This window comes from Ahaetulla prasina, chromosome 6, assembly GCF_028640845.1.
Source record: "Ahaetulla prasina isolate Xishuangbanna chromosome 6, ASM2864084v1, whole genome shotgun sequence".
Lineage (NCBI taxonomy): Eukaryota > Metazoa > Chordata > Lepidosauria > Squamata > Colubridae > Ahaetulla > Ahaetulla prasina.
Genome location: NC_080544.1, coordinates 53,361,271 through 53,388,066, shown reverse-complemented (window position 1 = coordinate 53,388,066; position 26,796 = coordinate 53,361,271). Strand labels below are relative to the sequence as shown.

At 37.2% G+C, this 26,796-nt stretch overlaps 1 protein-coding gene across 3 annotated transcripts in view; it reads left to right on the top strand.

The window, feature by feature from the left end:
• The window catches only part of ACSL5 (acyl-CoA synthetase long chain family member 5), a 58,413-nt gene extending 35,345 nt beyond the window's left edge, over nt 1-23,068 (top strand). For all 3 annotated transcript variants that reach the window (XM_058188754.1, XM_058188753.1, XM_058188755.1), the window contains 20 exons: nt 780-968; nt 1,206-1,314; nt 2,670-2,734; nt 2,816-2,917; nt 3,951-4,050; nt 8,092-8,270; nt 9,636-9,668; nt 9,767-9,818; nt 11,288-11,361; nt 11,492-11,569; nt 11,693-11,827; nt 13,469-13,603; nt 13,952-14,047; nt 15,650-15,722; nt 15,984-16,072; nt 16,162-16,278; nt 17,625-17,768; nt 18,013-18,114; nt 19,032-19,103; nt 22,343-23,068. In XM_058188754.1, the coding sequence (XP_058044737.1) occupies nt 813-968; nt 1,206-1,314; nt 2,670-2,734; nt 2,816-2,917; nt 3,951-4,050; nt 8,092-8,270; nt 9,636-9,668; nt 9,767-9,818; nt 11,288-11,361; nt 11,492-11,569; nt 11,693-11,827; nt 13,469-13,603; nt 13,952-14,047; nt 15,650-15,722; nt 15,984-16,072; nt 16,162-16,278; nt 17,625-17,768; nt 18,013-18,114; nt 19,032-19,103; nt 22,343-22,480 (2,049 nt within the window). In that variant the 5' untranslated portion in view covers nt 780-812 and the 3' untranslated portion in view covers nt 22,481-23,068. The remainder of the gene's footprint in view (nt 1-779; nt 969-1,205; nt 1,315-2,669; nt 2,735-2,815; nt 2,918-3,950; nt 4,051-8,091; nt 8,271-9,635; nt 9,669-9,766; nt 9,819-11,287; nt 11,362-11,491; nt 11,570-11,692; nt 11,828-13,468; nt 13,604-13,951; nt 14,048-15,649; nt 15,723-15,983; nt 16,073-16,161; nt 16,279-17,624; nt 17,769-18,012; nt 18,115-19,031; nt 19,104-22,342) is intronic.
• The last annotated feature ends 3,728 nt before the right edge of the window (nt 23,069-26,796 follow it).

Here is a 26,796-nt window from a genome sequence, read left to right as displayed (position 1 = left end):
GTGCCTAATCAGTAATAATTGAAGACTTGGGATCACAAATATAAATGTTATTAATTTCTTTTGAGACCTGAGAATTGAGAATTTTCTAAATTCTCCCTGAAAAGCTTTTATGGACTTTAAAAATGAATCTTGTGAAATCCATAACATATCAAATTTACTTTGTCTGGCATGAGTGAAAATGAAGGGATGGATTTCTTGCAGAAGAAACTGTAAGCTTAATGAGAAAGGTATAGAATTTTATTGGCCAAGTGTGATTGGACACGCAAGGAATTTGTCTTGGTGCATATGCTCTCAGTGTACATAAAAGAAAAGATACCTTCATCAAAGTACAACATTTACAACACAATTGATGGTCAAGAAAGCTTTAAACACTAGCTCAGTTTATTATCTTCCGCATTTATAAATAGTTGGATTTTCATATTCACTTTAATTTAGTTTAGTGGTGGTACGTGTGTATTTGTGAAGTAGAATGCAAGAGCTTACAATAAGTATCAGGTCCTGAAGTACCATAGTTATCATGTTTAACCTGCCTTCTAAGTAAAAAGCATTAACAGTACAATGATTCTTAGTTGTCTCCTTAAACTCTTTATTATTTTAATGGGATATTGGTAGGTAAAGATAGGTGAAAATAACGTACCAATGAGCTACTTAATAGTTTTAGACTGTTAAATAAATTGTTTGGCTTAATTAAAAATGCACAGGGACCAATTTAAATGATTATGGCTATTATTACTTCCATTCTGTAATGAATTTCTGTTTTCTGATCCCTCTTGTTTTAGGATTCAACCGTCTGGCAGAAATAATTCATCACAATGATTTGGATACTTCAGCTGTTGTTTTCACCGCTCCCAACTCCTGCTTTGATTGGTCTTATTACTTTTGGAACAACAATTTTTCTATGGTTGATAACAAAACCCAAACCAATTGTAATGCCTATTGACCTCAGCAACCAATCTATTGGCACTGAGGTAAAAGAAATGCTGAGTGTCTTTATAAGTAAATTTTGTGTTTCCTCCCCACCAAATGTGGGCTTTCCATTAAAACCGTCAGGCTTTTTCTAAGGAAATGATCACAGTAGGGACTTAGTCTGGCTCTGGCTATATTTGTCAACTAAGTCAGAAAAACATGAACTCTGATTGATTATGGGGTTTTGAAATTCATTTTCTATGGAGGTACAAATTAACAGTAATGATTCCTTGATGTAGGGAGGAGGTAGAAGAAGTGCACTTGTTCCTGAAGGAGAGCTTCTATCTTATTACTTTGAGGATGCAAAGACTTTATATGAAGGATTCAAAAGAGGACGTTCTGTATCAGGTGAGTGGGGAATTAGTCCAGGGAACATTGATCCTCAAAATCAAATGATCATTGAGAGATACTTTCTATCCTGGTATTAATTTGAATGGTTGGCCTTGCATCCTACCACAATTGAAATGGGTTCTATAGCACTTTTCATTTTGTGACATTTAGCAAAAGCTTAACAATAAAAATGCTATGGAAGGACTCCTTTTGGCATGTTGGTTTCCAGTTGCATGTTGGAAAAGCTATAGATCATGATCTTTCTAAGATATTTAGGGTTAAGGTTGGGTCACACAACTATGATCTGATGGAGGATTAGTTAATCAAACATTTCCCTGATTTCAGCTGTCCGTGCACATAGCTCAAGATGCTTTTTTACTTACAGTACTTGGGAGAAGAACAAACATAGCATCCCTGTTAATGTATCCTTTATTTTTTGTTTTGTTTTGTTTTTTTTACATTTATACCCCGCCCTTCTCCAAAGACTCAGGGCGGCTTACAGTGTATAAGGCAATAGTCTCATTCTATTTGTATATTTTTACAAAGTCAACTTATTGCCCCCCCAACAATCTGGGTCCTCATTTTACCTACCTTATAAAGGATGGAAGGCTGAGTCAACCTTGGGCCGGGCTTGAACCTGCAGTAATTGCAGGCTTTGTGTTCTTAATAACAGGCTGTACCAGCCTGAGTTATCCGGTATTGGTATTCCACCTTTATTATTTTTATAAATAACTCAACATAGAAAACATATCCAGCACATCTTACTCCTCAGATTTCTACCACAACAACCCTGTGAGGAGGTGGGGTGGGCTGAGAAAAATGACTGTCTTAGCCATGAAAGCCTTCAACCCTAACGGGAATAGCTCATCACAGATAATTTATTTCTTTGGCCCTATTTCATTGGCCAAAGAGTACTCAGTGTTACACTGCTGTGCTTAAATCAAAATACCAAACTTCAGTTACCTTCATGCTTTTTATTCTCTCTTAATTAAGGCACTTAATTAAGGCACTTCATTATTTAACTATAGAACAATAGAACAGAAAAGCTATTGAAATACTTCTAATCAGTAATGGCTCTTGAAATGCCTTTATATTTTAAAAAAAGTCTCTAATCAACATTCAAATGGTAAAATAGAATTCCTTGAATGGAAATATATTCCTGTACATTTAAACTAAAATGTTTAATACTACAGATAAACCACTGTTAAGCCTTGCATTTAAAAGCACTGCTTAGAAGTGCTTTTAAAATGCATGAAAATTTAAAATTTCATATATAGTAATATATGAAATTTTATTGAAAATTCCATTAAATTAGGCACACTGACATTCAATAATTTTCAGTATTCCTTAAGCACACATTTTTCTTTTTGCAGAAAATGGTCCTTGCTTAGGATATCGAAAACCAAAGCAACCGTACCAGTGGCTATCTTATCAACAGGTTGGTTCTAGAGAAATGTGTATGAAGCATCCAAACATTTTGCAAATATGAAGAACAATCAATTTTCACTTCTGTCTATAGGTCCTGGACAGAGCTGAATATTTGGGATCAGGCCTTTTGTTCAAAGGATGTAAACCTTCATCGGATCAATTCATTGGCATCTTTGCTCAGAATAGGCCAGAGGTACCTTGTTGAACTATAATAGTTATCTGAACTGGTTAATTTAATTACAGGTACTCCTCAATTTAACAGCTACAATTGGGACTGGAATTTCAGTTGGTTAGTAATGTGGTCATTAAGCAAATTCATCACCATGACTGGGCTCAACCATGATCATTAAGTCGCTCATACAGTTAATAAGAGAATGAGGTTTCCCCAATTTATTTTGTTTGTTGGAAGACATATAGGAAGGCCACAAATTACAATCATGTGACTGTGCAATGCTGTAAATGTTAGCCACTTGCCAAGCACTCACAATGGGTAGTACAATGGTTGTAATATTGGGGAGAGGTGATAAATTACTTTTTCTCAGGTTGTCATAACTTTGAACTGTTGTTAAATGAATGATTGCAAGTTGAGGACTAACTGTACAATATATGAACAAAACTGACTGAATTCTTGGCATTCTCATAGTGTATCAGCCCTCCCTCCTAGGTAAACTGGACAGGAAACACAGCTAGATGAACTAATTCTACTATATTGTAAGGCTATATTAACAGAATATTGGCAAGACAAAAAGTACAGACTTCCTGCTATGAATTTTAACTGCTTGATCCATTATTGTGTGTCCTTCTTAAGCTTCTTCCCCTAACAATTAAGCCACTGGGAACTCCAGCCACTGTTGACTGATTATTTTCTAAGCAGGGTGTCTTCCTCTCATTCCCCTGGGTCATCCGCAGATTAAATTATATCTAATATATAGGATTTTCTTTCCCTACTATGTTTGAATTGTTATTGTTTAATGTTGGATAAAATAATCCAAGTGGAATTGGAATTCTATTTTGATAGAATTAATATGTGCTGTACAAAAGATTTTCTAAAGAGCCTTTATTATGTTCTGTTTAAAACAAGTGATGCAGTTATAGGGATACTTTAATTATTAGCAGTTAGTTGAAACATAAAATTATAATGTAAATGTTACTTAGTACTCTGACAGGAGAATGATCAGCCTGCATGTAGAACAATATGTTATTTTTATTTCTGTTTTCCTACATAGTGGATCATTTCAGAGCTTGCCTGCTACACTTACTCAATGGTAGTAGTTCCCCTTTATGATACTTTGGGTGCAGAAGCAATTGTGTACATTGTCAATAAAGGTAAGAATTTTCTTCTGAATGGGAATTATTTCATTCATTCTTGGAGAAAATCCAGAAATGGAAACATTTAATTGCTGACCTTACATTTCATCAAGTTTCTCAAGTGTTTTTAATTCCAACTATTTATTGTAATTATTGTTGTTGTTGTTGTTTTTGTTATATTTATTTATTTATTTTCATTTACTGGATGAATAAATGCCTCTCTATAGGGGGTGTCCATGTGCTGCCATCTTCCTTTCTTGCCACAACAATACTATAAAGTAGATTGAGCTGGGAAACAGAGTTACCTAATGAACTTCCATAGCTGATGATGGATAGCAACTTTAGTTTCCATGATTTTATGCCTTAACAAGCACTTCCCAGAACCTAACCTTTTTGCATGAGTAAATCTTGGCTCTGGAAAATTACTCCAGATTCATTAGCTTATTTATGATATGCTTTTAATATCAGCCCTGTTCAGTATTTTAGAAATAAGGCCAGGTTTAAGGCTTTTAATAACTGAATCCATGGAATAACAGCAAAAATAATAGATTCTGGAACTTTGTTGAGCTTAATAAAGTCAGCATCACAATAGCAAAAATGACAGTGAAAATTCAGTCTGAAGTAAAACTAATTGGTCCTTTAATTTCAGTGATTAGATGACCAATAATGTTTTACTTGTAAAAAAAAAAATCACAATCACAACAATGAAACTTGTTAAGGTTGATTGTATGGAAGAGGTCTCTCTTGGGATAAGTATATTCATAATGGGCTTCCTTTACCAGTCTGGACAAGCTGGCTTTTCCCTTAATACATGGTACAAGCTTCAGAAGATCACACAGTGGTAGCCTGATAGTCCTTTAATAAAGCTAAATAGAAGGAATAATAATAATAATAATAATAATAATAATAATAATAATAATAATAATAATAATAATAATAATAATAATAATAATAATTTATAATTATAAAAATGGTGACAGCAGAATTGATGAGAAACAACTTGAAAAAATCACCAGATATCAAGATTTGAGAATCGAATTGCAGAGACTCTGGCATAAACCAGTGCAGGTGATTCCAGTGGTACTTGGCACACTGGGAGTCCCTAAAGACCTAGGCAAGCACTTAAAAACGATTGGCGCTGACAAGATCACCATTGGTCAGCTGCAGAAGGCCACCTTACTGGGATCTGCTCACATAATTCGCCAATACATCACGCAGTCCTAAACGCTTGGGAAGTGTTCGACTAGTGATCTGTGATACGAAATCCAGCCTCATTTGCTGTGTATACTGTCATTTTGTGTAAATAAAATAATAATAATAATAATAATAATAATAATAATAATAATAATAATAATAATAAGGACCAAAATTGTTGGGGGCAATATGCTGACTCCATAAACCACTTAAAGAGGGCTGTAAAGCACTGTGAAGTGTATATAAGTCTAAGTGCTATTGCTATTAATATCCACCTTCCCTCCCGCTATTTTCAGTGGTGGGATTCAAATTTTTTAACAACCGGTTCTGTGGGCGTGGCTTATTTTGGGGTGTGGCTTGGTCATGTGACTGGATGGGCGTGGCTAGCTGTTCATGTGACTGGGTGGGCGAGCCTAAAAAAGTCATTTCTGACCAATCCTCGCACTTATGACCATCCTCACATTTATGCCCATTGCAGCATTTTTAACGGGCCGTAATAGCTCAGGCTGTTAGAAGCCTGTTATTAGAACACAGCAGCCTGCAATTACTGCAGGTTCAAGCCCGGCCTGAGGTTGACTCAGCCTTCCATCCTTTATAAGGTAGGTAAAATGAGGACCCAGATTGTTGGGGGGGCAATAAGTTGACTTTGTAAATATACAAATAGAATGAGACTATTGCCTTATACACTGTAAGCCGCCCTGAGTCTTTGGAGAAGGGCGGGATATAAATGTAAATAATAATAATAAAAAAACCAACAACCATGTCACTCATTTCACAACTGCTTCTCTTCACCACGGTTACAAGATAGGGCACAAAATGTAAAATGTGAGGACAGTTGTAGTTGTGAGGACCAGTCAAAAGTGTGAGGACAGGTCAAAAATAACCTTTTCAGCACTCTGAGTAGTCCCTATGCACAAAATGCTGCAACAGGCATAAATGATGACCAGTCATAAGTGTGAGGACTGGTCAAAAGTGCAAGAACCTGTCAGAAATCACTTTTTCCAGCCATCTGGGTAGTCCCTATGCACATAGGGACTACCCAGAGGACTGAAAAAAGTGATTTCTTACAGGTTCTCGCACTTTTGACAAGTCCTCACACTTATGACCGGTCATCATTTATGCCTGTTGCAGCATTTTTAATAACCATGTCACTCATGTCACAACTGCGATGCTTCATGTGATTGGGTGGGCATGTCCAGGTGGTCATGTGACATAGCTTCTTTGCCCGAATGACTGTTTGCTGCAATGTTCTTAAGTGTGAAAAAACGGTCATAAGTCACTTTTTCAGTGCCATGCTTGTTAAACCAATTACCAGAACAAATCCATTCTCCCTCCCTCTTTCTCTCCATCTCTTTCTCCCCCTTTCTCTCTTTCTCTCCTTAATCTCTTTCTCCCTCCCTCTCTTTCTCTCCTTCATCTTTCTCCCCCCTCTTTCTCTCAATCTTTTTCTCCTTAATCTCTCTTTCTCCCTCCCTCTCTTTCTCTCCATCTTTCTCCATCCTTTTTTCTTCTTCATCTATCTCCCCTTCTATCCTTCATCTCTTTTTCTCTCCATCTTTCTCTCCTTAAGCTCTCTTTCTCCTCCTCTTTCTCTCCATCTTTTTCCCCCCTTTTCTCTTCTTCATCTTTTTCCTCTTCTATCCTTCATATCTTTTTCTCTCCATCTTTCTCCCCCCTTTCTCTCCTTCATCTTTCTCCTCCCTCTTTCTCTCAATCTTTCTCTCCTTAATCTCTCTTTCTCCTCTTTCTCTCCATCTTTCTCCCCCTTTTCTCTTCTTCATCTTTCTCCCCCCTTTCTCTTCTTCATCTTTCTCCCCCTTCTATCCTTCATCTCTCTTTCTCTCCTTTATCATTTTCTGCCCCCCTCTTTTTCTCCATCACTCTTTCTCCAGATGGGGTAGGGTAGGCTGGCGCTGCGTGGGTGGGAGGCAGCCACAGGACAGTCCTGCTGGGTGGGCAGCAGGCCGAGGCGATTGACACATGCTTTGCTGCCCAACCGATGCAAGCTCCTCACCAGCCGCGCTTTAATCGCTGGCTAGAGAGATGCTTGGATGCAGGCAGGCTTCTGTCAGATCGGATCCATGCACCTCCCTGCCCACCCGATCCAAGCGCCATGCGGCCACCCACAGAAGCCTGCCTGCATCCAAGCGTCTCTCTAGCCAGTGATTAAAGCGCCTCGCTGGCCACGTGGCCAGTGAGGCGCTTTAATCGCTGGCTAGAGAGACGCTTGGATGCAGGCAGGCTTCGGTCGGTGGCCTCGCTGCCCACCCGATCCAAGCGCCACGCGGCCCCCGACAGACACCGGTAAGTAATGGTGGGGAGAGGAGGGGAGGGGCAAGGGGCGGGGTGAACTGGCAATTTAACAAACAGTTCGGCCGAACCGCCTAGAACTGGCAGAATCCCACCACTGGCTATTTTCCTACATTAGACCAATCTAGGAGGGAATCTTGATAATGTTTATTTGAGAAGGTGGAAATTTGCCCCTTCTACTAGCACAGTGCTCTTAAAACAACATTTTGGGGCACTTGAACACATGTTTTGCTTCCTATATTTGGGGAGGGATGATGGAATGAATATAGATTAGGATTAGGCAAATCCATCAAGTTATATGGCCTTTTTGATGTCCTCTGATGCTATCAAAAGTAGGCTGCCAAATACTGACAGCACAAGCTACAAAATAAAGTCTATCCAAAGTAGTTATTGAAACTGTTACAGAGACAAATAGCTTTATTACTTAATCAGGTGCTATTAACAAAAACATCAAGGGGAAGCATTCTGTAAGCAAAATCTCTCCTTCTGTTATGTATTTTCTCATCTCCCACCTGGAAATTAGGTGAAACATTCCAATTGTCTGTATTCTTTCAGCTGACATCTCAATAGTGATTTGTGATAAACCTGAAAAAGCAGAGACAATACTGGAGAACAGCAAGCAAGGAAAAATGCCAGTACTAAAGACAATTATTTTGATGGATCCTTTTGATGACGGCCTAAAAGAAAAAGGAATTGCATTGGGAATTGAAATACTTTCTTTTCAAGCAGTTGAGGTATTGGATGGATATTTCTAAGAAGCCATTGTTTTGACTGAACATTGAAAATTAACAAATCTAGAAGAATAAATATGTTCACTATGGTCTCCCTTTGTAATTTAATCTTGAGTCTTACAACAAGTAATACTAAATGTTATGTTCAAATACCACTAATGTAGTCTAATGCTTTTGGAAGAAGTTGAACTATTTGATCAATAGGATATAAAAACATGCTATGTGTATTCTTTTTTTCTAGTTTTTTTAAATAAAAACACTTGTTCTATGTATTCTTTTTAGGTTTTTTTAACCAAAGAGTATAGTATTTGACCTATATAGTTCTGACTTCACTGGACATCATGCTGGAAATATACCCATGCTCCCCTTAGTCTTATATTCATTTTTACAAACATTAATTATCAGGCAGATTGGAGTGACTTTACAATGTTGTTTCTATTTTCTAAAATCTAATCATTGATATCATGCAGTCATTCCTCTCTATAGCTATGATTTAGCTCAGAATAGAAGCTTCATAGAAGGATAGAAATTGTCACCTTAATGTCAATTCTACCATGACTTTAATATTAAAAAAATTTCTAACTCTTTACACTTTTATATAAGTAGGATTCCTTATTAGGCCAACAGACTTTTAGTCCATGATTTTGTGTCACACAATGGACCAACAGAAGTCTTTTGGAGAAACTGGCCAAAGTAGATAGAGTGATATCTCTCTTCTACTATTTCTAGTGTCTCACTTTTAGGAAACATGCTATTGTGTTGTTAATTATTGTCTCCGGCTGCTTTACAGTAGTCTATATTGGTAGGCCACTGTATGCCCAGCCGTGAATTATGTAATTCAAGTTTGTATTGTGTAATAAACTGTGGGTAATCTTCAATTTATTATAACAATTGAGTCCAAAATTTCCATTACTAAGAAAGGCAGTTGTTAAGTGACCTATGCCTCATCTTATGACCTTTTTTGTCATTATTAAGAAAATCACTACAGTTGTTAAATGCAGTCATTAAGTGAATCTTGTTTCGCCCATTGACTGTGTTTGTCAGAAGCTTCTTAGGAAGGTTGCAAATGACAATCCCAGGACAATACATTGCCAAGCACCCAGAGTTTATGTGACTGCAGTCATACTGCAACAGTCATAAGTGTGAGAAGTGGTCATAAGTTATTTCTTCAGTGCCATTGTAGTGGTGAACAGTTATTAAATGAATAGCTGTAAGTTGAGGACTATCTGTACTTTTATTGGCCCTGAGTCTTCCCACATTTAGATATAATGAGCTGTCAATTTGGATTTTTATTTATTTAGGAATATATCATTGAAAATATCTTTCTGAAGTTGCTTCAAGTGCAGTTTTTCCTCCTTCCCCATACAGGCACTAGGAAGAGACAATTATAACAAACCAGTTGTGAGTACTATTTTTCCCTTTGCGTATCAAATTTTGCCTATTTATGACTATGTGTAATATTAAATACCCCTTTGGATTAAATTGTTATTTCATTTCAGCCTCCCAAACCAGATGATCTTTGTGTTGTTTGTTTCACAAGTGGCACAACAGGTGGGTAATTTGAAGGAATGTTAGGCCATGTGACTTATTTATTTAAAGAATGTTTGATCTAGGAGTAATAATATATTTACTGATTGTGCAAAAATGCTTCCGAAATAGCTTTTATGGCTGCATAGAGTTCGAGATTCAAAGGGCAAAAATGAATTCTGTCTCTGCACACAGACCCAGTTAAATGTATCTTCAACCAGGTCTTTCACCATGATTGTATGACAATTACTGGAATTCAGAAAAGATGCAGGTTTAAAGGTTTCTTAACAAAAATAGCGTGCATGCTATTAATCTGTTGTTCGGTTTTGTCCTTTCAATTTGGATCAGCCTTGATAGCTATTGGTGCTATTTATTTAGAAGATTTTGAAAGGCTATCCTATTAGAGCCAAGGTGGTGCATGAGCCGAGGTTAGAGTGCAGGCTGCTTCAGCCGCGTGCTAGCTGCAGTTCGGTGGTTCAAATCTCACCGGCTCAAGGTTAACTCAGCCTTCCATCCTTCCAAAGTCAGTAAACTAAGGACCTAGATATGCTGTAAACCAGAGGTGAAATGCTCCCGGTTCGGACCGGATCACCTGATAGCAAAATCCCTGCCCCCCCCATGCCCAGCTGAGCCGCGCGATCATCAGAGGCTTTTTTAAAAACTTTTAAAAGCATTTTTTCTTCGGCCAAAAAAATGCTTTTAACAGTAAAAAAAAAACCTCTGATGATCGTGCAGCTCAGCTGGGATTGTCAGAGGCTTTTAAAAGCATTTTTTTACAACCTCTTCGCCTGAATGCTTCTAAAAATAAGTCTAAAAAGTCTAAAAATGCTTCTAAAAGTAAACAAAAAAAGTAAGTTGGCCACGCCCACCCAGTCACATTAACCCCCCCCAAACCACACCCACAGAACAAATTTTTACATTTCTCCACTGCTGTAAATCCCTTGGAGAAGGCTATAAAGCATTTTGTGAAGTGATATATAAATAAGTGCTTATTGCTACTGCTATTAATGCAGACATGACTTAATAGCAATAGTACTTATTTTACATTCTTTAAAAAGTCATTTTATTGTGCCTTTGCTATTAGAATCATGCAAATTATTATATAATAATTTGCATGATTAATTTACCTGCAGTCACAATTTATGTTAAACCCGTTGGAGAAAAGACAATAATATGATCTTGATTCCAAGTGTGTTTTCATCCAAATTGCAAATGTTGCACCCAATTCTCATCAATCTACCCCAGGGACCTGCTATTCTCTTGTAATACTTTAAAATTTCAAAACAAGAAATAGTGGAGGAGAGATGATGGGCACCATACTTAATTATATAACTCATGCTAATAATAGCTAATCGTGCAGAGAATAGTGGGTGTTTCAGAGTAAAATTTGGCAACAGTTGAAAAAGCACAACTGATAGGCTTTTTATCTAGATTGAGTTTAGTCCTCTAGTTTCTGAGAGCCAATAATATATTTGTCCCAAATATCTTTTTAGGTAACCCTAAAGGAGCTTTGCTAACACATGGAAATATTGTTTCAAATGCTGCTGCCTTCCTGAAGATCGGAGAAGTAAGTTGTAATATGTTTTTAACTGTTGTTACTTCATGGATTTTAGAAGGGCAACTTTTGTTGTCATTTTAGAACAACTGAAGTAGCCAGCACTATGATCCCAACTTTTGATGTTTCTTTTCTTTCCCAGAAAACTATTAGTTATGGGACATCAGATGTAACCATATCATACCTTCCTCTGGCTCATATGTTTGAAAGAGTTGTGCAGGTAAATGCCTTTTCTCTCTAATCATGTCATCTGTATCTGATTTCTGGATATCAGCTAACTCTTACCAAATAGGAATGGATAGGTTTGCAGAAAGTTGAACAAAATTCTCTCATTGCCTTCTAGTCTGCATTATACAGCATTGGAGGACGAGTTGGATTCTTCCAAGGTGATATTAAACTTCTTGTAGATGACATGAAAGCACTGAAGCCAACAATATTTCCAGTAGTGCCCCGGCTGCTGAATAGGCTCTATGACAAGGTAAAACAATGTTCTTATGCAAAACCGTCTTCCCTTAAATAGCTACAGTTGCTAACAAATATGGTTAGGTATATATGCCATGATAACCATGTATTGACAGAAATAGAAACATATTTTTTCTGTTGTTACACCCATAAATCTGCTCTATAGAATTAAGGAGTTAGAAGAGAATATATGTAGCTCAGGTCTTAGCTATGGAATCCTTAGTGCTCTCTGATCTTGGTTGTTCGCTTATAGACATTTTATTACTGGACTAGGTAACATTATTAATGCTAGTGAGTGTGAGGTTTGTTCTCTTTTTAAATACAGGAGCTTGCCCTGCCAATATTGGTGGGGGTAACTTTCTCCTTGCTAGTTCTTTGGTTAGGATATTATTTTTTGATTGATTGATTGATTGCCTGGTGTTAATCTCTGCTCATCTGGGGGTTGGTTGCTGGGAAGAATGTGTTCATCAACCTTTGCCTCTGTACCTACTTTCAGTTTGATGGACAAATACACTAACATATCAGTGGAATATCGATGGGATCACTAGTCTTAAGATTTATAGCTGAGATTGTAAGCTTCTAAAAACCATAGTACTCTCATGCACACAACCCAACATATTACTCTGATATATAGAAATATTCATCATAATAAAAAGAACAACTAGAAAATATACATGAAAAAATCAACTAGCAGTCAGAAGATGCAATGAAAACTCCTTCATATCGTAATACATTGCTAGGCTCATCCATAATTTCAATTGGGACCCTGTGAGCATCCTAGACTAAAGTAGACTAAGTAAATTAAAAAATGTTAGGGAATGCCTGGAAGCTTGCTATTGGACAAATTATCCATTATACATATAGTGATAAATCATATTTACACATCATTAGAAGAGATAGTAAAAAAACTAAGAAGGAAACGAAACAGACAGAACACATCCTCCCCAGCAACCAATGCCCAGATAAGCAGGGATAAACACAGGACAAACAAGCAGAAAACAATGTCCTAATCAAGGAATTATCAATGAGAAAGCCATACTCCACCAACACTGGCTGGCAAGTGACTTTGTACAAACAAGGAGCAAACTTGTATTGATGATGTTACATGAGACACCTGAAAGCAAACAACCAAGCTCAGACAGCACCAGTGACTCCACAATTAAGGGGTTCTTGGGAAATTCATTGAATTCTTGAGAAAGGAAGAATTATAAGATTCATTGCTTACTTGAGTTCATACCACGAATTAAGCTATATTTTACTGATGACTTGTTAAATAAATCACAACTAGTTTGCTTTAAATAATATAAATGGTTATTTGCAAACTACAGTGGTTTGATTTGTAAATACCGAAAATCAATCAAAGCACATTATACTTTAGGATATTCATTCAAATAACACTGGATGTATTATAGTCAGATTCAGTTTTTCTCTAATCACTTATAATTAACCACTTGATACAGCAAGACAGTTTTAAATGAATGACAAATTCACCAATTCTCTGGATTTGCTAGTAAGCTGTATCAACATTCCATTCCAATTAGAAAAATAATTGGATATAGGGAAACACTGGTATCAGTGCATACCATAAAGTAAGAACCTAGTTTATTTTTTTGAAAATCAGGTAGCCTTTCTCATTATGTGAACTAATCTTTTGCAGATTCAAACTGGTACTCAAACAAAATTCAAGCGACTGTTGCTAAATGTTGCTATAAACAGAAAACTTGCTGAAGTGAAGCAGGGCATTATCCGAAACAATAGCATATGGGACAAACTAGTATTCGGCAAAGTTCAGGTATATGTTCCTCCACATTTTATTTAATTATTTGTTATTAAATTTATATGTTGCCCATCTCTCCAGAGGCAACTCTAGGCAACTTACAATCACTCAATTAAAATACAATATAAAACATTAAAGCAATAAATAGGGATATTCAATTTAAATTTTAAAATTCAGTTAAAATAAAATGGACCAGGATGGAGAAGGAAGAAGTAAAGTATGCATTGGGAGAGGTGGGGTATTATCTAATCTACTTTTGTCAAGATTAATAAATGTAAGGCATGCTATATAAAACTTACCGGTATGCTATTATTTCTTTTGAAGATGCTTGACATCCTGATTCTTTTTTTTATTGCTTGACAGCAAATCACAGGTGGAAAGCTGAAAGTAATAGTAACTGGTGCTGCTCCAATATCTCCATCTGTCCTACTGTTCTTCAAAGGAGTCTTTGGCTGTCATGTAAGTGCAGAATTCTGAAGTGATTCCAGTTCCGTTAGTGCTGATCTCTGGCTAAGAGGTGCACAAGGCAATAAGGCAATGACCAGTGGTGGGTTGCTACCTGTTCGCACCGGTTCAGGTGGACCAGTAGCAGTAATTTTGACTAGTTCGGAGAATCGTTACTAATTGCTGCTGGCCACGCCCCTGAACTGGTCCCACTCGCTCAGCCCAGCCCCCAGACTCGCTCGCCCTGCCCCCCTCCACCCACTTACACTGTGTGGGTCCACCGCATGCCCAGCTGAGCCACACTATCATCAGAGGTTTGGGTTTTTTTTACTTTTAAAAGCATTTTTTCTTTGGCTGAAAGAATGCTTTTAAAAGTAAAAAAAAAAAGGCTCTGATGATCGTGCGGCTCAGCTGGGATTGTCTGAACCCTTTAAAAGCATTTTTTCTACAACCTCTTTGGCCGAAGAGGCTGTAAAGAAAAAAAATACTTTTAAAGGGTTCTGGCGATCAGGCAACTCAGCTGGGCTCGCCAGAAGCCTTTAAAAGCATTTTTTCTACAACCCCTTCGGCCAAAGAGGTTGTAGAAAAAATGCTTTTAAAAGTTAAAAAAAAAAGTTGGCCATGCCCATCCAGTCATATTACCCCTGACATTTCAGGAGGGAGGGGAGGGAGGGGAGGGAGGGAGAGAGAGAAATAGAAAAAGAGACAAAGAAAGAGACAAAGAAAGAAAGGGAAAGAAGGAGGGAGAGAGAAAAGAGAGGGAAAGAGACAAAGATAGAGAAACAGAGAAAGAAAAGAAAGAAAGAGGAATGGAGAGAGAAAAGAGAGAGAGAAAGAAAAAGAGAAAGAAAGACAAAGAAAGAGGAAGTGAGAGAGAGAGAAAGAGAGAGAAAGAAAAAAGAAAGAAAGAAAGAAAGAAAGAAAGAAAGAAAGAAAGAAAGAGGAAGGAAGGGGGGGGGGGAGAGAGAGAGAGACAGAAGAGGAAGGAAGGACCACAAACCCTGGCACTAGACATGGCTTCAAAGACGCTTTGAAACAGGACAGCAATCTAGGGCTGGAAGGGACCCTAGAGGCTATCTAGTCTAACCCCCTGCTCCAGCAGGAAACCTTACATCGTCTGGATTATTTTGGTGCTTCTAACAGAGAGGAAAATTGCCAGAAAGGAGAAAGAGTTTACTAGGACAAGGCTGCCCTGCAGAGGAAGGCAGAAATAGTCCTTGACTTATGACCAGAACCGAGGCCAAAATTTTGGTTGCAAAGCAAGTGCGTGGTTTTTTTTTGCAAAAAGTTTTTTATTTTTTATAAGCTTAATAATAAAAAGAAACACATTCAACCTCACTTAGTACATTTAGAAAAACACACTCAAAATAAATTGAAAGCAAACTGTCATCAAAGCCACAAAAATTAAAATACACAGAAGCAGACCAAGATAATACTATTAATGGTTGTTAACACAACCAGAAGATGGGACCCTTTATTTTGACAATATAGGATTATATTGTAATTTCTGCTAGAGATTTAATATTAAAACAATCTTGTCTTGACCTATGTTAAAAACACAGAATTGCAGGTGAATCTCAAAAACTGTATAAATCAAGCTTTTGTCTTCCTAATCAGGTTCTAGAGGCATATGGTCAAACAGAATGCTCAGCTGGCTGCACAGCCACAATGCCTGGAGAATGGAAAACTGGTGGGTTTTTTAAATTTTCATGTTAGGACCATTTAGAACTGAGGAAATTATTTTGGAAATATATGAGTTATGGTGGTTTTCAAATGAGGGCCAGAAGATAATATTAAAGTGTGCTTGTAGTTTAAGGTCTGTGTAGGATTTTGCATTGGGAACTGCAGCTTTTAATTCTATTCTAATAAATTTTTCAAAATTTATACAAAAACAACAACAACCCACCAGTCACAAAGATTGTCATAATCTGTTTTGGGTTGTGTTCTTTAGGTCATGTTGGACCTCCTCTACCCTGCAATATCATAAAACTTGAAGATGTCCCAGAAATGAATTATTTTGCATCAAATAATGAAGGGGAAGTAGGTATATTTTTTCTAATATAACATTATCTGAATTTAGCTTTTCAAACCAAAAACAATTGAACAGTAACACCGTGTATATTTCATAGGTGTGTATTAAAGGGTCAAATGTATTCAAAGGTTATCTGAAAGACCCTGAGAAAACAGCAGAAGCAATTGATAGCAATGGATGGCTTCATACTGGAGATATTGGAAAATGGATGCCGGTAAGCAATTAATAATGAAATGTTTTGGTTTCTACGTTGTACTGTTAATAATTGTAACAAGTAAGTTATAGAAAATACCTTAAACTGTTTTCAGGTGCTTAAAAGTATTCCTTTGCAAAGAGAATTACTATTATACTTAGAATATTTAAGATAAAATGAGATAATACCAAAGGTAGGCTTACTCTTCATATTTCCTCCTGTTTGTAGAATAATATGGATGACCTTAAGTAGGAGCGACACTTAATGTAATGAAATATGAAATCTGACTTTTAAGTTTAGTAATGATAGTTCTCTGAAATGCTTCATAAATTATCTTTTACTTATAATCTGTTTTCCATTGCTTCCATCTTTCCTCCCCACCAGTACGTACATACATACATACATACATACATACATACATACATACATACATTACACATCCCCAACCAACCAGCCAAAGAAAAACTTAGAAAGAAAGATATAACTTCTGTATAATGTTTCTTGATTGGAAAAATCCAGAATATTATTATTTGTTAAGACCTGACGTGGCATAAAGGCAGAATATATTTCAAGAATATCTACCTTATTTAGTGCCCAAAGTTCATTAGATTTTTGGCTGGTATACTTTTTTCTTCATTTTCTGTCGGTTGAAACAAGGGCATAGTAATCTGTATGTCAATAGGGGTAAAAAAACCCTCCTCAACACAACCTTATTTATAATGATTAATTTATAGACTTGTATGGCAACTAAAAATCGATATGAAGATTTCAAATATTAAATCATGATACAATATAATTATGCCCGCCTTAATGTTAATTGTAGGTCATCAGGGCCCAATGTACTACTGATTCTGACAAAAATAAAGGGTATCTTAACTTGGTGTTTGGAAGTCTGGTTCAGAAGTCTGTGTGTGGCAAAGCAGTAACTGCAAGTTGAAATGAAGTTGTCTGTAACTATATGTTATAAACACAGATTGGAGATTAATGCTTTCTTTGCATACTAAGTGGTTTCTTGCATTAACTATTAAGCAGTAACTATTTGGAAGCCATTTGGTATGCAAAAAACCCCAGTGCCTAAAATATCAATTTCTGGGGTCTCTTTAGCAAAAGAAACTGAATAAGTTTCTAATATTGAATGGGAATGCTTTTTGAAGCCTTAAAAGCTAGGTAGTGAGTGGATAGATACTGTAATTATCTTCTAAATCTTGCATTTTACAAAACATGAATTTCAGGTATTAAGCAATCATGCATCATTATTAAAATAAGCTCCTCACAAGCATTACAGGGCACAGTAAGATCATATGTAACTGATTCCATTTCTCTGTTATATGAATTATCAATTTCCATTTTATTACATTCTTTTGCAGGAAAATGTATTGAAGATAATTGACAGAAAAAAGAATATCTTCAAATTATCCCAAGGAGAATATATTGCACCCGAAAAGATTGAAAACATCTATATTAGAAGTTCTTCTGTAGCACAAGTCTTTGTGCATGGAGATAGCCTTCAGGTAACAACATGAATTTGGGAATTCTACCTTGACTCCCAAAGGCTGTTCTCTCCATTGCAAGATTACTTTTCAGTTTTTAATTACGGCTTTCAAATAAATGACATGCTCAAACAAATTTTCGCCAAACATGAAATTTCTTCCCAAAACAGTACATATTTTGTATGTTTCAGAGAATATCTTGAGGAGAAATACTTTCTTTTCTAAGATGAGTAAAATTTGAATATATTCTTTGCTTCCTTAACAGTCTTTCTTGGTGGGTATAGTAGTTCCTGATGAAGAAACTCTTCCAGCATTTGCAGAAAACCTGGGAGTAAAAGGTTCATTTGAAGATCTTTGCAAAAATTCAGTAAGTGGCCATACATTTTACTTTATAAAGAATTAAAAAATCCTTAATTTGTAAGATAAAAATGGTTGAGCTAAATTTTATAATTAAATGTTATATAAAGTGTTAGATATTTAGGTTCGCAAGTCACACAAGCTACAATATGGTTTATTTGATTTTGGATGAACACATTATAAAGACATCCACTGTAGCTAATTCCGTGGTTTCAGTAGGGAAACCATCATGCTTTAGCATAATGTATAAAATGTATCAGTATACACATACTGTAGGAGAAAATGCATGTCCTGAAATACTGAAATCATCAGAGCAGGAATCACTTATGACTTTTGCATTTATTTACACCATAAAAATTGTCTAGTTGCCAGATTGAATTCAAACAAAATAACTAGAAATGGGAGAAAAAAGGTTGTCCAATAGAACAGTGATCCTAAACCAAGATTTAGCATTTCAAAGTGACATTATAGAATGAACTGAGAGTTTATGCACAGTTTACATATTGATATCACTTTGCATTGTTTTTATATGTTTTATATTAACATTTGCACTTTGAGGAACATTATAATCTTCTGTGGAGTTGTTCAATGCAAAACTGATAGTTTGTTGGCTATTAATCTAGAAACTAGGAAAGACTTTGCATTGTATTTAGCTCAGAAGTAATTATAGAAGTAATTTTAATGACATTTCTTAGCATTTATCCTACAAACATTTCAACTGGAAAGTCTGAATTTCTTTAATTGTTATACCATGCAGAAATATTAATCAGGCTTACTACTTGTTGTTTGTTTGTTTGTTTCAAATGTCATTATTTTCTATCTATATTTGACACTTTCAAAAAAGCAGTATCTACATTTAGATTAGTATTATTTTTTAATATTTAAAGTGATAAACTGTTAACAGTTAAACTCCATTTTTGTTTCAAGGTAGTGAAAAATGCTATATTGATGGAAATGAACAATTTGGGAAAAGAAGCTGGCCTTAAGACCTTTGAACAAGTAAGTAATTACTTAGGAAATTGCTGAAGATGATGTTTTTTGTAAGGAATTCAAAGAAGAATCAAAGAAGAATCAATGGAGAAACTATTGTTTTCTCTATATTAAATTTCAACTCCCACTATGATGAACGCCTGAAAGTTGTGCCGTCCCTAAATTCCCCTTCTATTTTGCCTTCCTGAGATTTGATATGCAAGATGAAGAATTGTATAATCTTTTGTGTTGAAAAGATGCTTGATTTCATAAACAGAAAAGTGCTTGAGTATCTAATTTGGAACAGACTCTAGTATCAATATATGTTTGTGATCATAACCTTTCACACATATTATGATTCCTAGATGTTCTAATGAGGTCAAATTGATCTTATTTTTTACAATGGGTTTCCAAAAGACTTCAGAATTTTTAATAGCATATTTCTGATATTCTGAAACACATAGTTTGAATCTCCATTCTTGACCTTTGACAAATGGCACACAATTAAAACAATAACCAACCAATGCATTGGTTCCGTCCCAGGCGCCTGATGGACCCTGAGAGGTTCCTGACGGAGCTTGGGCCGTTCCCTGAGGATCTGGCCCACGGCACGGCTGAAGAACTAGTTGTGGCCTGGGAACAGCTGGGGCTTTGGACCGTGTCGTGCCTTTGCGGCCTCTGACCCGGCATAGATCTCAACCGGCCCCTTGGTTCTCTGAGGGGCTGAGAGAGATAAAACGCCGGAGAAGACGCCTAGAGAGTACCTGGAGGTCCAGCCGTTCCGAAGCTGACTGGACACTAGTTAGGTCTTATTCTAAGACCTACCTAATGGCACTGAGGGAGGCGAAGCGTTCCTACGTTTCCATCCTCATTGCGTCGGCAGATAACCGCCTGGCCGCCCTGTTTCAGGTGACCCACTCTCTCCTTCATCAGGAGGTGCGGGATGACCCCTTGCAGGGATGTGCTGAGGAGTTTAGTGGTTATCTATACGATAAAATCGTTCAGCTTCGGGATAGTTTGGACCAAAATTGCGATGATCCAAGTGAGATGGCGGAGACGCATCTTGTTGAGATTGTTTGGGATGAGTTTGACCCTGTGGCTCTCGAGGATGTGGACAGGTTGTTGGGGAGGTTGCACGCCACCACATGTTTACTGGACCCGTGCCCCTCCTGGTTAGTGCTGGCCACACAGGAGGTGATACGAGGCTGGCTCCGGGGAATTATTAATGCTTCTTTGTTGGAAGGGGTTTTCCCTGCTGCCTTGAAAGAGGCGGTGGTGAGACCCCTCCTCAAGAAGCCTTCCCTGCACCCAGCTATTTTGAGAAATTATCGTCCGGTCTCCAACCTTCACTTTGTTGCGAAGGTTGTAGAGAGTGTGGTGGCATGGCAGCTACCCCAATACCTGGATGAAGCTGTCTATCTAGACCTGTTCCAGTCCGGCTTCCGATCCGGATATAGTACGGAGACAGCTTTGGTCACGTTGGTGGATGACCTCTGGAGGGCCAGGGACAGGGGTTGTTCCTCTGCCCTGGTCCTATTAGATCTCTCAGCGGCTTTTGATACCATCGACCATGGTATCTTGCTGCACCGGTTGGAGAGTTTAGGAGTGGGAGGCACCGTTTATCGGTGGTTCTCCTCCTATCTCTCTGACCGGTCGCAGATGGTGTTGACAGGGGGGCAGAGATCGACCACGAGGTGCCTTACTTGTGGGGTGCCACAGGGGTCGATTCTCTCGCCTCTCCTGTTCAACATCTATATGAAGCCGCTGGGCGAGGTCATCAGTGGCTTTGGGGTGAGATACCAAGTGTACGCTGACGACACTCAGCTGTACTTTTCCACCCCGGGCCACCCCAACGAAGCTGTCGAAGTGCTGTCCCGGTGCTTGGAAGCCGTACGGGTCTGGATGGGGAGAAACAGGCTCAAGCTCAATCTCTCCAAGACGGAGTGGCTGTGGATGCTGGCACCCCGGTACAGTCAGCTGCAACCACAGCTGGCTGTTGGGGGCGAGTCATTGGCCCCAATGGAAGGGGTGCGCAACTTGGGTGTTCTCCTGGATGGATGGCTGTCGTTTGAAGATCACTTGACGGCCGTCTCCAGGAGAGCTTTTTACCAGGTTCGTCTGTTCACCAGTTGTGCCCCTTCCGTGCCTTATGCACAGTCACTCATACTCTTGTCACCTCTCGCTTGGATTATTGCAATGCTCTCTACATGGGGATCCCCTTGAAGTGCACTCGGAAGCTTCAGTTAGTTCAGAATGCAGCTGCGCGGGTGATAGAGGGAGCTGCACACGGCTCCCATGTAACACCACTCCTGCGCAGGCTGCACTGGCTACCTGTGGTCTTTCGGTGCCCTTTAAGGTTTTGGTTACTACCTTTAAAGCAGTCCATGGCTTAGGGCCTGGGTACTTACGGGGCCGCCTGCTGTTATCTCACGCCTCCCACCGACCCGTACGCTCACACAGAGAGGAACTTTTCAGGGTGCCGTCCGCCTAGCAATGTCGGCTGTCGGCCCCCAGGGGAAGATCCTTCTCTGTGGGGGCTCCTACCCTCTGGAACGAACTTCCCCCTAGCCTGCGTCAATTGCCTGACCTTCGGACCTTCCACCGAAAGCTGAAAACGTATTTATTTATTCGAGCGGGACTGGCTTAAATTTTAAAATTTTAAAATTTTTAAAATTTTAAATATCAATTTTAACTGGGGCTGAATTAATTTATATGAATTTTAAGGGTTTTTAGGTTTAAACGTTTTAAATTTTGGCCAATTATATAATAAGTTTTTAATCTCTGTTTTAATTGTACATTGTTATTGTTTTATATTGGCTGTAAACTGCCCTGAGTCCTTCGGGAGAAGGGCGGTATAAAAATCTAATAAATAAATAAATAAAATAATAATAACTATGTTTTGGAGGAATTCTTGGACAGTAATGCTTCATATCCCATATTATTCCAAATTGAGATAGCCCTTGGACTCCAGAGTATAAATTCAGTGGAAGATAAATATGAAAATGAAATAAGAATGCTATAGACCAAGGTTGTCAAACTGGCGGCCTGCAGGCTGGATGCATCACGCACAGGCAACGCCCAATCCAGCTCCACAATGGCAAAAAACATTGTGATACGCCATGTGTCGTGATTTTGACACCCGTGCTATAGACTGTCCCCTCTGTTACGCTATTCTTTGATTTAACATTTGTCAGTAAGATGGTAACTGCCTTCATGGTAGTTACATGTGTCAAACATTTTTGATTATGACAAAATATTTTCTCCACCAGGTCAAATACATCTACCTTCATCCAGAACTGTTTACAGTTGAAAACGGACTCTTAACCCCAACACTGAAATCAAGAAGATCAGATCTCGTCAAACACTTCAGGAGTCAAATTGATGCTCTTTATGCTTCTGACATGTAAAAGAATGAAGGCCATCTTGATTTGAACATATTGACAGGGGATTATGAAAGTGCCTAACTGGCAAAGGAAACTCCTAAAAGAAACCAATAAACATAGTATATGTGTATTGTTAGGAGGTTAGAGAGTCCCATTTAGTGTTACATGCCCAGGAAGACAAAGCAAACTGCACTGGTTTCAATTATTTAAAACCCCTGGGGAAACTACATATTCTTTTATTGTATAACCCTAATTGAAATGGAAAAGTATTAAATTGTTTAAAAACATTAAAAAACAGAGCTTACGGGAAAACATTGAACTCTATCACACTATTAAGAGAACATCATGACATTGTACTCATTTGATTGATATTAACTGCATAACAAGGATAATGTCATATATACTGTTTGGGGGATTCTGTCATATCTTAAAAACTGTAAAATGCACTTCATTTACCTATAGGATGTACCACTCATAGATGAGCACTTACATATATTAGCATCAATTGTATGTATGTTTTAAATTGGTATATCCAATTCTGCTAAAGCACAAAATGACTATATTTGCTAACTGAAACTTGCATATGAAAAATAAAAACCTAGTAAAAGAAAATATCCTAGAAATATTTTTCAATTTATATATAAATTATCTACAAAGACATTTTAAATATCCAAAATGTTGAACTCATGGTTAATTTTAATTTTACATTGGGTTGACACTGTAGCCAAACAAACCACATGATATAATGACCTAAAATATAAATAACTGACTTTTTCTTTAAACATAACTAATTTATTTCATTGGCGTCTAAATAGATTAAGTAAATATGTTTGCTTGTAATAATTCAACAATTCTTTATTTAAGCTTATTTAAATTTTGACAGGTTCAGAATTATTTTCAATTTCTGGAATGTTTTAATTCTAATTTATAAGTGCAATCTAATTAAAATTTAATAACCATTTGGTTAAATAGAATATATATTGTATTTCTCACTTGAGATATTACCAAGCATTGCAAAATAGTCCATTTCACAGTCACAAATGGATGATTTAAAATATTTTCTATACAGACCTGAGATGATTTTCATGAAGTACATCAGGCATCTTTGCCAATCACAGATGCTAAAATAAGGTTCAGTACAATTTCAGGGACAAGATGAATAGAAAATATAGGTATTTCGGGGTTGTTTTAGTAAAGGGAGTTACACTTAACAAGAGAACACTCAATTTTTTTAGTAGCAAAAAAAAATTAAACAAATTTAGATCAAACAAATCAACAGTGTAAGCAGAACAAAAGGGCCAATGTCAATATCATGATTGTGTCATTATACATATTGTTGGCTTCAAATAGGCCTGTAGGGTGGCTTCTTCATACTGATCATCTGCATTTAAGCTAAAACAATATTTTATTATCACCTTAAACCCATACTTTTGCTACCCTGAAAATCATATGTTCTGAATCTCAAAAACTAGCAATAGCTTCTACTAGCCATTGGAACTTGCATACATATATCTTTTTTCAACAAGCAGCTTAAACTTTTTCTATATATTTTCCACCCAACCTAGTTCTGAAGCAATTCATAAAAGTTGTTCCTATAATTTTTCACATCGTTGATAGAATAGAATAGAATAGAATAGAATTTATTGGCCAAGTGTGGTTGGACACACAAGGAATTTGTCTTGGTGCATATACTCTCAGTGTTTATAAAATAAAAGATATCTTCATCAAGGTACAACATTTAACATTTACAACACAAACGATGGTCATAGGGTATAATTTAACACCTAATGATAAGCAACAAAAATTACAGTCATACAGTCATAAGTGGAAAGAGATTGGTGATGGGAACGATGAGAAGATTAATAGTAGTGTAGATTTAGTAAATAGTTTGACATTGCTGAGGGAATTGTTTAGCAGAGTGATGGCCTTCGGGAAAAAACTGTTCTTGTGTCTAGTTGTTCTGGTTAGCATATGTTTGTTTTATTTTTAACTAAACGTTGTGTATGTCCAGGATGTGGGGATCTGTAAATATTTTCACAGCCCTCTTCTTGATTCGTGCAGTATACAGGTCCTCAGTGGAAGGCAGGTTGGTAGCAATTATTTTTTCTGCAGTTCTAATTATCCTCTGAAGTCTGTGTCTTTCTTGTTGGGTTGCAGAACCAAACCAGACAGTTATAGAGGTGCAAATGACAGATTCAATAATTCCTCTGTAGAACTGGATCATCAGCTCCTAGGGCAGTTTGAGCTTTCTGAGTTGGCACAGAAAGAACAGTCTTTGTTGTCCTTTTTTGATGTTAGCTGTCCATCGTAGATCTTGCGATATGATAGAACCTAGAAATTTGAAGGTTTCTACTGTTGATACTGTGTTGTCAAGTATCGTGAGAGGTGGAAGTATGGGTTTCTCCTAAAGTCTACCAGCATTTCTACAGTTTTGAGTGTGTTCCGTTCCAGATTGTTTCGGTCGCACCACAAGGCTAGTTGTTCAACCTCTCGTCTATATGCGGATTCGTCATTGTCTCGAATGAGACCAATCACTGTTGTGTCATCTGCAAACTTCAGTAGTTTAACAGATGGATCGTTGGAGATGCAGTCATTGGTATACAGAGAGAAGTGGAGAGAGAATACAGCCTTGGGGGGCCCCTGTGCTAATTGTACAGGTATCTGATGGGATCCTGCTTAGCTTAACCTGCTGCTTCCTGTTTGTTAGGAAGCTTGTGATCCACTTACAAGTCTGTTCCGGTACCTGTAGTTGGTTTAGCTTAGTTAGAAATGTGTCTTGAATGATGGCATTGAATGCTGAACTAAAGTCTACAAAGAGGACCCTTGCATAGGTCTTTGGAGATTCAAGATGTTGTAAGATGTAGTGCAGAGCCATATTAACAGCATCATCCGTTGATCTATTTGCTCGGTATGCAAATTGCAAGGGGTCTAACAGCGGATCCGAGATGGCTTTCAAGATAGTTCTGTTTAATGTCACTGTTGACAAGCACTTATTTTCTGTTATTAACAGCACTTTCTCCCATCTGCTCTTCTCTGAAAGACAAGTACTAAACTTTCAGTCTTGCGTGAAGTTATAGACTAATAGCCTATTTATAAGTGTAAATTAGATGCAGTTATAGTAGTTTGTGCCACCAAAAGCAAGATCCTTGAAATGTGTTAGACAAGTGAAATGTATTAATGTCAAAACCCTTACTGAATTGGTAATTTGCTTCTCCATGAATTGTCTTCTGCAATATGAGTTATGCTTCACCACAGCTTTCTTGACTTTCTGCCATTTTTTAATAGTTGAGGATTTATTTATTGAGCGCAAAATGTACATGCTTAAAATGACATCTTCAACATACATTTAACTGACTAGCCAACCAGCCATTTCTGCATATTTTGTTGTAGAGCAATATTTTCACAACTAGGTAACTTTAAGATGTGTGGGCTTCAGTTCTTAGAATTTTCCAGCCACTATGCTTATTGGGGAATTCTGGGAGTTGTAGTCCCTACTTGGTATACTTGTCAAATTGGAAAAGTACTGCTGTAGAGGAATTTATTTTTTACCTTGAGAAGGTGGGAAAGGTAAAATGGTTTTCTGAATGGTTACCTGAAGTGTAGAAAGAACAGCCATACATTGGCGTGTTGTCTTTAATAGAGGTTTGTGTGCAAAGGGGTTTTTGTTAAGCTTTCAATATATATTTCAATAAAACAATAAAGTGGCAATCCTGGAATCCTTGTGATGTTTGGTTTTTGACCTGGCCTATTTGAAGAGTTAACTGCAATCAAATTACACTTCTTTATTTCAATTTTTAATACTTTTTTTAATGCATGCATTTGTCTGATTATCAATTCTCATAGAAACTTGTCCTGAGGAGTATGTAATTTTTTTTAGTTAATCAGAAAATTCAGATGTTGACATTATGTTGACAGAGGGAGAAAGAAAGCAAATACTACAATTTACCCCTGCCGATTGAACAAAAAACTTCATTGTATCTATAGGTACCAGGCTGGAGAAAGTAATATAGTCATAATTTGATGCCACACATTATACTATACAAAAGCAAATAGTGCTTAACATGTTGTGTGAATTGTTATCTGGTTTTGTTATTTTGTTGCAAAAATTCAGCAGTATGTTCATCTCTAAAGATGCACCAAAGAGTAAATATAACCTTTTCTATTTTATTTTTAATACAAATCACGATATTAAAATAAAAAAAAATCCAAAGCATCAGCTAAATCAACTCAGCTGCATTCATTCACATAGTCCTTTCAACTTTCATGATGGCAATAGAAAAGTAATTTCAGGAATGTAACTAACAAGAATATATTTTTAAGTGAGCAGTACTTAAACATCA